The 11,385-nt window shown below is 46.8% G+C and overlaps 4 protein-coding genes across 4 annotated transcripts; 1 reads left to right on the top strand and 3 right to left on the bottom strand.

Moving 5' to 3' along the window:
• Positions 1–286: 286 nt before the first annotated feature.
• Positions 287–1,324, bottom strand: AO090023000204 (uncharacterized protein; the record flags this gene model as incomplete). The annotated part of the gene is given in 3 exon segments (XM_023235480.1): positions 287–752; positions 759–1,208; positions 1,260–1,324. Coding segments are annotated over 3 exon segments (981 nt in total).
• Positions 1,325–1,646: 322 nt separating this feature from the next.
• AO090023000203 (FAM50/XAP5 family protein) lies at positions 1,647–2,867 on the bottom strand (the record flags this gene model as incomplete). Its single annotated transcript, XM_001820726.3, has 3 exons — positions 1,647–1,964; positions 2,022–2,574; positions 2,626–2,867. 3 exons carry the CDS (start codon positions 2,865–2,867, stop codon positions 1,647–1,649), a joined length of 1,113 nt encoding a protein of 370 aa, XP_001820778.1.
• A 628-nt stretch (positions 2,868–3,495) lies between these two features.
• On the top strand, positions 3,496–5,178 carry AO090023000202 (transposase; the record flags this gene model as incomplete). Its single annotated transcript, XM_023235479.1, has 1 exon — positions 3,496–5,178. The coding sequence occupies one exon, from the start codon at positions 3,496–3,498 to the stop codon at positions 5,176–5,178; it is 1,683 nt and encodes a 560-aa protein (XP_023090497.1).
• Positions 5,179–10,596: 5,418 nt separating this feature from the next.
• AO090023000201 (uncharacterized protein) lies at positions 10,597–11,229 on the bottom strand (the record flags this gene model as incomplete). Its single annotated transcript, XM_023235478.1, has 1 exon — positions 10,597–11,229. The coding sequence occupies one exon, from the start codon at positions 11,227–11,229 to the stop codon at positions 10,597–10,599; it is 633 nt and encodes a 210-aa protein (XP_023090496.1).
• Positions 11,230–11,385: the final 156 nt, after the last annotated feature.

Raw genomic sequence — 11,385 nt, 5'->3', positions numbered from 1 at the left:
GCATGGGTCGCATCCGCATCATCGTGTCGTCTGTAAACCTATATTATCGTGCTATCGAAAAAGGTTCTCGTTCCTGGAGGGCCGTTGCCCGTCTGACCACGGGTTTGTAATTGTGGCCTTCCCTCATTCATCGAAGGATGGTTATTAGCAAGAGAACTAGTTGCAATAGGCTCATCCCGGAATCGCTCAAGCACGACGCTGTTTGGTGGTAAGTGTGGCATTCCTGTAGAAGGAAGTGATTGGCCTGTGAGGCGTGTTCGGTGCTGAGGAGTGATGGGCACCTCCTCTACATGAATATTAGACAATGCATTAAAGCCACAATAACATACTCACGATGTCTTGGATTTCCTGGAAGACTTGGAGGCGGCATTGCTGAGGTATCCGTTCTTTTCTTTGTCCCCTTTGAGCTCCCAGTACCGCTGCGTTGATATCGATGTAATTGCTCCACTCCCTCTTGGTCAACAGGGAAGATGTTCTTTTGACGATGAGATGGTGTTTGCATCGGCATTAGTGGACCCAATGGTCTGTTCGATGCCGAAGCTGAAGGGTCATTTCGCGACGCTCCTAAAGAGTTCAGTGCCTGGGAAACTGAGTCCGATGCAGCAGTCTGCATATGGGAGCGCATTGCCCGAGATTTCAGCAAATTATAGAGATTCGTGATTTGTGAGAACTTCTTGCACTTTTCTCGGTATAAATCAACAAGCTCCTGATTCTTTTTCTGAAGTTGCTCATGTGTCGCCTGCATATCTGGTCTTTACTCAGGTGAAAGTTCGGGCAGATGAGTAGGACGGCACGAACCTGATAGCCTTGTCTGTAGAGTCGAAATTTCCGTGTTGGCATTATGAATAACTTTATCCATCTGTGTGTTCAAACCCGTATACCTGTCTGTGAGTGTCTTTGCGAGAAATTCCTGGTAGTAGCTGTTGGCCGTCAGTACGCAATAGTGTCGAGCAGCGGCCAGAACGACGCACATTTCTTGAGTTGTTTGGTAGGTCCAAAAAAGCAATGCGCGTCCGGCACATTCCATTATAGTGTTTGGGTCTAACCCGCTCAGGACGCTGGTTTTGTAATCCTCCGTTGGGTTCAAGGCGGTTATCACGACATCATCTGGGTTGACGAGGATTGTCTGACATGCCGGGCAATGACGTTCGCCATTGGTGGCACTCGAAAGGCCAAGGGTGCTTGCGCAAGTGGGACAGAAAATGTGTCTAATAAGTCAATGCTTAGCATCCGCAGAGACAATAGGACAATAAACGTACAATTCAAGAGGAGGGGTACGACGTACGAACAAGTCGTAACAACCGCTTGTTCCTTCAACTGACATCGACATTTAAGTGCATTGCATCGGAGATAGAAGTCCATAGTGAAACTGTGTGAACGTGAAGTAGTCTTGAACGTTGGAAACAAAGGAGATGTATGTGGGAGGTGTATGGTATGGGTAACCGACGGTAGCCATACGCACATATGGCAAAGATCACAAAAAGACATCCGCAGAATACCTGAGGACTACAAAAAACCAGTTCCGTCTTCTCCCTTTATATAGTTTCTAGTAATATTTGTTGGGTATCTTAATATACAGAGTTCACAGAATAACGCACCCTCTATAGCAATATGTTCATCTTTCCATCATGTCTGTAACCGTTTAATCAAAAGAAGAAGGTATTTCCCGAAGCGTCACGTCGTGTCGTGCGCATCTTCTCCTCAAATTCTGGTCCTGGCTCATATTCTCGCCATAGACTAGCAGGGTAAATATGTTTATTCCGCTCATACCACCGCCTGTCAACGACCTTTGTCGATGCAGGATCCTTATCAGCACCCTCAAGTTGATCTGTATTCGATCCCAATAGGGGATCATCATTGGTAGGAGCTGTTTCAGGGGGCTTGTTGGAGTAGTCGAACAGCAATCCTCCAGCACTTGAGAAGCTGGGTACTCGATTGGCAATAAAGTAGTACAGTTCATAATGCTTGAGGACGGTTAGCACATTGGTCACGATAAAATAGGGACGAAAACAATCACTCACATGTGGGACGATTACATTCCCCTTAACTAGCATCAAATCATCGACACTGACCCTTGCCCATTCGCGCCGATTATCTTTCCGACCCTTTGAGGCACCACTGTTACCACCAACTCCTAGTTCTGCGCCCACCTTTCGGCATCGGTCTAAAAATAACCAGACTGGGTCGCCTTTTTTAACCTTGACCGTCCCGGCGGGAATATTCGTTCCATCATAGAAGATAAATGGTATTAAGATTTCCGTGTTCTTGACGGCTTCCTGCATCGCCAGGAATTCCTTGCGCAAGGCATCCCGCGCTTCAGCTTCAGCCTTCAGCGCAGCTTTTGTCATGGCTTTGGGTGGGGGTGGAGCGTTTGGATTTGGGGTAATCCGACGTGACGGCGGTAAAGAGCTGTTATCTACCGGCGTTCGTGAAGCGGAACGAGGTATACTGGCCGCGGAATCTTCTCCGGTATTATCACCCTCTTCCTCGTCATCTCCAAAAGAGAGTTTGCTCTTCGCAAGCGGCTTCTTCTTCTTCTTCTTTTTCGGGGGTCCATCGCTCCGTGTCGAGGCGCTAGTACGTCGCGATTAGTCTAAGAGCCTTCCAAAAGTGCGCTTAACTTACCTGTCGGTCACATCGCCACCCGATGGAGTTGCGCTTCTCGAGTTACCAGAGGTGAACCTCCCCAGCGACTTATCATGTGCTTCTCGTTCCTTCTGCTCAAGAACCTCTGCGCGACGCTTGCGAAAATCAGAAAGATGGACTAGACCGACGGTCTGTGACTTGAGAAGTTCTTCTGCAGAGGCCGTCTGGCTTGTGAAAGACCTAGGTGTCGAGCTATGGCTCGGCTGTTCTGATTGCGACATTATGCTGGATTGAATGTGCAAAGCAGGATACCTGACGTAGATCAAAAACGAAGATCTCATAAGTAATCAATGTACTATCGCACGTGACCTCGGAAATCGAGACTTGATATTTAAAATGAGACTGAAAGAGATTGTCAATTATATGATAAGTTTGAATTAGATTGACATAGTCGCTATGCAGTTAGGCTGATTATAATTTCTATTCAGTTTTCCTGATGGTAACTTATGCATATCATTCATTGACTGTAGCTCTACCACGCCACTTTATATATATTGTGGTTATGGGTATACAAGAAATATAGCACCATACACTAAGTTGTGCTTTATATGTGAAGAGTATCGATATCTCTCTGTTTTTACTGTATGAAATACTAAGACCGGTTGTAAAAGACATGTATAGACCAAGTAAAATATTCCATTAAGGTCGAAAGTCGATCTGGACGTCCATACAAACGGCGCAATATCCGGAGCGGAGCAAACAAGACAAACTCGGCCTTAAGATACGATAGCCGTCTCTTAGGTCAGCAGACCCACCACGCACTTCGGCGTGTTGGTCTGCCTCACCCAAACGATAATTCCCACCTAAACGATAAATTTGAAGCTATTCAGGCTCCTATATACCACCACCATGCCTGATTCTTATTCTGATATCGAGATACGGATCGTACAGGCCTGTACAATCGCCCAAGGCCAAAAAAAGCCCAATATCTCTGCGCTAGCGCGTCAATTTAATGTTCCTTACCAACGACTCCGGGCGCGTATTCATGGCCGAGCAAATCTTTCCTCACGTCCTATCTCAACCAAGACACTTGATGATTCACAAGAAAAGGCACTAATTCGTTGGATTCGTCAGCTTGATAATCTATATAGTCCACCTACGGCCGGAATGATTGAGCAGAGTGCCAACCAAATACTGCAGCGGAATATAACCGACGGGCAATCTCGTACAGTTGACAAGAACTGGGTTTATCGCTTTATTAAACGTCTTCCTGAGGAGTTTAAGCTCATTCAGCAGAAGCCGAAAGATAAGAAGCGTCTTGATGCAGAAGATATAGGTGTTCTCCAACACTGGTACGACTGCTTAGAGGCCTTTATCAAGAATATACCTCCCAAAAATATATACAATTTCGATGAAACTGGCTTTCAACTTAGACAGGGAAAGACTCAAAAAGTTGTAACTACTATGCCTCTACGAGCTGCAAGAGGAAATCCCTCTAAAGAAGTAGGGGAACTGATCTCTGCAATAGAGTGTATTGCAGCGGACGGTTTTACTCTTCCTCCATACTTTATATTCAAAGGAACATATCATCTTGAGCGGTGGTACGATGCAGATATTCCAGAGGAATATCGAATATCTCTATCTCCAAAAGGCTATACTACAGATAAGATTAGTTTTGACTGGATTCAGCACTTCCACCGTCATACAAAACACCGTATCTCTACAAAAAAAGAGGTTCGATTACTATTTTTCGATGGCCACGAGTCCCATCTTACCTATGAATTTCTTCAATTCTGTGGACTACACTATATTATACCATATTGCTTTCCTCCTCATACAACACATCTTGTACAGCCTCTTGATGGACAACCTTTTCAAGTCTATAAGCACTTTTATCGCAAGAGAAACAATGAGCTCGCTCAAAGAGGTGCTGAGATGGACGATAAGAGTGATTTTTTAAAAGAGATCCATTCTATTCGTACGATGACCTTCAAACAACGTACAATCCGGGATGCCTTTGAAAAGCGAGGTCTATATCCCTTAGATTCAGAAAAGGTGATGAAATCTCTACGTGAGGCTTTGGAAACTGCTCCAGAACTTGAGATAATTACAACACCATCACCACCACCATCAAGCTCATCGCCACCATCTACAATACGAGGTCTTCGTCGAAGTATTAGTAAAGCGCAGAGCTTTATTAATAATAGCCCGGAGCTTGATCAAAGCTTTGTACGACGCCTTGACCGTGTATTCCAAAGCTCGCTTGAAACTACTGAATTAGCCGCTCAGCTCAAGGATGATCTACAGCAGCATCTTCGATACCGGAAGCCTCAGGATAGACGGAAATCACAGAAAAGGGTTAAATACCACGGGCCACTAACTGTATATGATGCAAAACGCCGAATTGCGGATCGTACTGAGGTGGAAAGACTACAGGGTCTTAGGCAAATTAGAAAGACGGGAGCTTTGGAATACGATAAACCACCACAACCGACAAATACAGGGGATCTGCCTAGTACAGAAGCTGGCCAGGTGGATAGGGAAGGCCCTAGATTACCTTATTGGATAGATACTCAAGGCGATGTTGTATAGGAGCTTGAATAGCTTCAAATTTATCGTTTAGATGGGAATTATCGTTTGGGTGAGGCAGACCAACACGCCGAAGTGCGTGGTGGGTCTGCTGACCTAAGAGACGGCTATCTGCCGTAAACAGTCTGCACCTTGCCCTCGTTAGCTATTCCACCCATTGCTCGATTACTAAGATGCAGAATCAGGCCATTTTGGACGATGATGACGATGATCTCTATGATCCTGCCGATGCAGTGCCGGTAGCTGCATCTCAGAATACAGCCCATCACGCCCAAGCGAACCTCAACCAAGAGGCAGATGACGTCGAGGAAGAAGAGATAGAGGTTGAAGAAGATGATGTATGTCCGTATTGATTATTCTCTTTATGGCTTATGCTAAATGAGAAACTTGCTAGGATGATTTTAATATTATCACGGAAGCTCCTCCTGATGCGCCTCCCCCTGAAGTGTAAGTTCGTCTTCAACAACGCGACAGGGTCGTCTTTTGTCTAACATTACGTCAAGACCACACCCCCGCCATGCTAGCCTACGAGCTGAGTCGCAGCGACCTGCATCTGTAGATTCTTCTCCCGTATCGAAGTCAGTTACGCCTTCTGTGACACCGAAAGTTGAACATGCAACTCCGGTTCCAGTCACCGCACGCCCCGCCGTACCGCAGAAACCAGGTTCAGCATATCCCCCTGTCCACGCTTCAGATATAGACGTCCATGCAAACCCAACTCATCCGGCCACTGGTAAACCGATTCTGTCGACTGATATGGATGCGGACTTCCCAGAAGACGATAAACCATGGAGACGGCCGGGTTCTGACATCTCGGACTACTTCAACTACGGATTCGATGAATTTACATGGGCAAGCTACGTTTTGAAACAGCAAGAGTTACGGAAGGAAGTTGGAGATCAGAAGAGACAATTGGATGACATGCAGAGTTTCTTGACCATGGGGCTTCCGCCGATGCCCGGTGGCCCTCAACCTGGCCCCGGAGGCCCCGGTGGTGCACCGCCGCCGATGCCTGGTATGCCGGGTATGCCAGACATGTCTCCAGATATGATGCAGGGAATGCTCGCCAGTATGATGGCGCAGGGCTTGGACCCGTCATCTATGGATCCAATGTCTTTCATGCAGCACGCCCAGGCAATGATGGGAGGCCAATCCGGCGCAGGCGGCGGACAACAAGGCCAGCCTGGTTACGGCAATCAAGGCGGCGGCCAACCTCAGATGGGCTATGGAGGTGGATTTGGAGGCGGACGGGGCCGGGGCCGGAGATGGTAAAAAAGCTACTGGGTTCATGTTTTGGTCACGTTGTAATTTTTATAATGCGCTGTGTAGCATCCTGGGACGGTTCGGTCTGGTGGAGTTCAATGTGTAACACTCAAAGATACGCCAATAGTTATACCACGACTTTCTTGAGCTTGTGTCTTCTGCGTTCATCTAGGTTATCATGCTCGGTGGAAAGGAGCATTTATTGGACGACATCTAGCGGTAAAGAGTAAGATAGTTACAAGTTGAGACGGAAAGAGCCTTCTAAATAAATCTCTGCGGGTCTATAAACGAATGCGACCGCATCTAACTGCAATTGAGTTATATATGTTAGATGAAGAAGTAAGGTGGTAAATAGAAAGTTGAAGCTATACCCTCGGCAGCGGCAATCCGATGGGGAAGTGAAGCTGTCGGTCTTGGCATTCTGGAAATTTCTCGTGTCGGCTTGAGTCGAGATCTTCTTTCTGCCCTTCCCCGGTCTTCTTCTTCCTCTTCTTCCTCTCTTACTCTCCACACTTCAACCTCACATTCTGCATCCTTCAATCTCTTTCTCATCCACTCACATCTCTCCCGTCAAAATGGTACGTCTTCGCAATTGTTACGTGTTATGGGAAGCTCCGGCTGGAAGTTTTCCCGCCATTCATCGACTTCATCACCCCCTGTCACTTCGCATAGCTAGGCCGCTGGAGCCGCCATGAATATCAATGGCTAACGTAATAATATCGATTAGTCTCTCCTCCGTAACGTCAAGGGTCTTGCTCCCCTTCTCGACCGCGTCCTGGTCCAGCGCATCAAGCCCGAGACCAAGACCGCCTCCGGTATCTTCCTCCCCGAGAGCAGCGTCAAGGAGCAGAACGAGGCCAAGGTCCTCGCCGTTGGCCCTGGTGCCGTCGACAAGAACGGTTCTCGCCTTCCCATGAGCGTTGCTCCCGGTGACCACGTCTTGATCCCTCAGGTACGTTGCGGGTTTGAGTCCTTCTAATTTGCTTCCGGAACCATCCGGGGCAATAGAAGCACCCAATTCGTTTGATGAACTCAGTGGAACTTTTTTGGTACTAATGGTGGTCTTGATAGTTCGGTGGTAGCGCCGTCAAGGTTGGCGAGGAAGAGTACACCCTTTTCCGGGACCATGAGTAAGTTCTCCGTCTTACATCCCTCAGCCCGAGGCAATCGATTTTAATGCGACTGTAGGCTCCTTGCCAAGATCAAGGAGAACTAGATGATTCATCTTGTTCTTCCGTTTTCCGACTGGTTGGAATAATCCAATCGGAGTCTTGTATTATATCACGCAAATCATGAGCTTCTGTCATGCACTTTAAATAATTTAAAAAAGAGCCATCTACGAAGTGAGGACAGGTGTATGATTCTGTTCCTCGATCTCCGGGCTAATGTTCCCTTTTCCTTATCTTGCATCTGCTATCTAAAGCGTGAAATGTGTCTTGGTTCCTTTGCATACTATGCGATGTACTTTAGCAATCGTTGTCTCCTGCGCTGTCTGCGGGATGAACACGGGTAATCTGATACGAATGTCTCCTCTCTACTTCGTTTTTACCGTCTGGGCCTGAGTGCTCTCCGTGTTTATGCATTTATCACAAGCGACTATGTTGCAGCTCTTAGACCACGCCGGACCTGGATCAAGGAATATAATATTGACTGCCGAGGTGGTAGGGCATATAGGAGGGATGTTCATCGCAAGTGATTTACGCTCGTTCAAAATCCATGCTTCTCATTGTATACCTCCCTGGCGACAAATTACATTCGAACTAAATCGCACAGAAATGTTGAATATGGACAGAGTTCACATAATACCATTCCTTATAAGCACAGCTCATCAGTCAAAATTCAATGCCCAGTCACATTGCCAGTCCTTTTCAAGAATTGCATCACTCCTCTCCCCAATCAAGTCTGGAAAGAGTTCTCGTCGGCGCTCCGGTGACATCTCGATAAATCTGGAGAGGGCGCTCATCTCTTTCTCGACATCATCTGGCGTACTGACATTATCGTTGCGTTTGGGTATGTCTCGTTCGTGTCTCAAGACAGTCAATATAACTTGTGCCGCGTACGGATTCAACCCTACTCGGCGGAGAAATATTTCCCAGCAAGTTTCATTTTCCATAGCCTCTATATAGAATTTGGTCTTCGGCGTTGGATTTACGAGCATAAACCCCCTTGTTTGCGGTAAATCAACAGTATCAGTAGGTAATTGGAAAGCGTGCTTGTGAGCCAGTTCCAGAATCCATCTTATAAGTATATCAGGCGATGGAGAAATCAGTATGGGAGAGATAGTTGAGTCCGCTGACATCGAATCACAGAAAGCTGTTAGTGATGTGAAGGACGCTAACAACCGTCTATCTGCTGTCCATCGTGGAGCGTTGCCTTGTCCACTGTTTAAGGAGCTTGTGCCGTGAGTAACGAATACGTAGAGGTGTTTGTATCGCGGAGCTAGGAGGAAGATTCGTTCGCGGAGCGGCGAGTTGATGCACTTGGCGCCGTTTGTATGTGGGTTAGGCTTATGGCCAGGGAGGTATAGTTGCGTAGTAGCTTGTAGAGTTGTTAGTATGATTCCAGCTGTTGGTGAGACGATGATGTCTGCCTCTTTGGGGAGATCGTGCTTCATGCTTGCTTGAGAGGGAATCCAGATGCCAGGAACGAGCTGATTTTGGATGGGAACATCATAGTCTCTGTATATCAAAGCTGGAGGGCTCTTTAAATTTTCGAGACCGTGGATAATTGGGAGATGGGTTTTAAGAAGTCCAGTTGATAAGAAGAGTAGCGGTTGCTCGTGGTTTTGGACCTGCAGTTGAGGGTATTGAGGATACCGTTGTTCTGTAAGCTCTAACCTGAGAGGTTGTACCTCCTCTAGCACATCTTTCGGTTGTTCGTATTCGCGGAGGCTTCTATCATCTACAACTAGGTCTTGATAGTCCACAATATCCTTAGCTGGCATATTGTTGGTAGAGTATGGACTGACGGCCGTTATTTGTCGCCTTTCGGCTCGGCCTCTAATCTCCATGAAGGTAGATAAGGAGCCTAATATGGATGACTGCGAAGGTAGCGTGTATTTGCACCTGTTGTTAGCGAGGGACGCTGCTAAAGATTGGACAAATTTGCGGCCTTTCCGCGAAATATCCTGCCTCTCCTCGTGTCTTCGTTTTTGTCCCCCAAAAGCTGTGTCTGCTGGAACATCGCAGTCTATTGAATTAGAAACTGTATCCAGGGAAGAATAGGTGGCAGGTACAACGGCATTTGGGGACGTATACATGACCGTCTTGCCACTTTCATGTTGATGAGCTACAGTATCATGCTCAGACAATTGTCGTTGTCCTGCAGGTCCCATGTCACCAATGTTCTCAAGAAAAAATCCCTTGTCAAACCCTGTTTCGACAACTTCCTCCACGCTGTCGTAGTCTCCAACTGTATGTAGACAACTATCAGCATAGTCTTTCGGCTTCGAATGTTGTGAGGAAGGCATGTTTGACATGGGATATTGTTGGATATCTTGACACTGCGTAGAATCTGAATTGGGCGCGTTCAGTACCGAAGGGGAACTGAAGGACGAAACATAATCTGTCGGCTTGCTTGCGGTCTGACATTTCCCCTCCTTGATTATGACACTGGGCGATCGACATAATCGCTCCTGTGTTGAAGTGCACACGGTTGGCATGTACTCGCTCTCTTGCATCAGAGAGATGACTGAAGGTTCTGAATGAATGGAGTTAATAACATCACCAATCTGTGGAGAAATGTCCGGAACACATTGCTCTTCACTTGTGTTATACTTGTCTGAAAAAGACTGAGCTGCACTATCGACTCCAACTGCTTGTATTTCTGCGTTGTTTCCGTTAAATATTAATTTACGCTCTAGTTGAGTTCGTTCGTCGCTTGTAGAACTACCGTCTCCCTTGTTTGGCACCACAGCACAACCTGATATCTTTGAGTCCGAACTGCGGGCTGATCTTCTGTTGCACTGCAGCTTAAGCTCAAGAGGGCCAGATGAAGCGGGACTGGGCAGCATCAATGACATGGAAGCCGGCGAGGGACTCCGATAGTACGTTTCGTCGATATCCGACAGAAGTAATGGAGGAGATTTCGAAGGATTGTGCTCTTCCTGCAACCTCACAAAACGTATAAGTCAAAGATCCAGCGACATGCCTTCCACATTCATACCTGACCGGAAATTATCATTTCGTTCAAAAGACTTTCTAAATCTGCGAAATGAAGACCTCCACAGTCTCTGGCCTTTTGTATCAACAACATCGACTCTCTGCTACACTTTAGCTTCTCTGGCATAATATCCTTCAGAACCTGGTCAGCCTTGGTTAAAAGGTCGGCCGTGATATCTTCGTCCTTAAGTTTCTGGCACGGTTCGTCGAGAGGACGGATTTCGATCTTGTTCTCGTCGTAACGTAACGGACTTGTATATCGCAACGTATCCGAGATGCTGTCATTGTCAAGGATCGGAAGTTGCACTTTAAGCTCGTCAACTTGACTAAATTTAGGTAGAAGTTCATCCCAATTTATGTCTAATTTTTCTGCTCTTGCATCTTGTATCACCGATGCTAGCAACCGAGCGCTTTCTTTCCTGACATTGAGCTTTTCTTTGCGAAGATTATCCTCAACGTTTCTCTGTGTCTCGTAGATGTAATCTTGAAATTCCGATAGAGCATCCCGGGGTAGTGGTGTTTCAGATGCGGTCTCGTCGATGTTTGTGATGGGATCGACGGCCGTGAAATCCCGGGCAATACCGTAGAAACGGGCATACTCCAGAAGAGAAGGATCCTTGGGAGTTTCCATTGAGTTATCCGTTTCGTGGTGCGCCACGAATTTATCTGATGTTTTGCAGTTCTAACTACCTAAAATAAAGTGTGAGAAGTTGGTCGGGGGTCTGCACGTGGCTTGACAGGCTGCCAGAGCTCTAGATCTTTTGATTGTACCTATTGTTACAACCTA

This window comes from Aspergillus oryzae, chromosome 3, assembly GCF_000184455.2.
Source record: "Aspergillus oryzae RIB40 DNA, chromosome 3".
NCBI lineage: Eukaryota > Fungi > Ascomycota > Eurotiomycetes > Eurotiales > Aspergillaceae > Aspergillus > Aspergillus oryzae.
The sequence above is the reverse complement of the archived record's forward strand: the minus strand, read 5'-3'. Positions and strand labels throughout refer to the sequence as shown.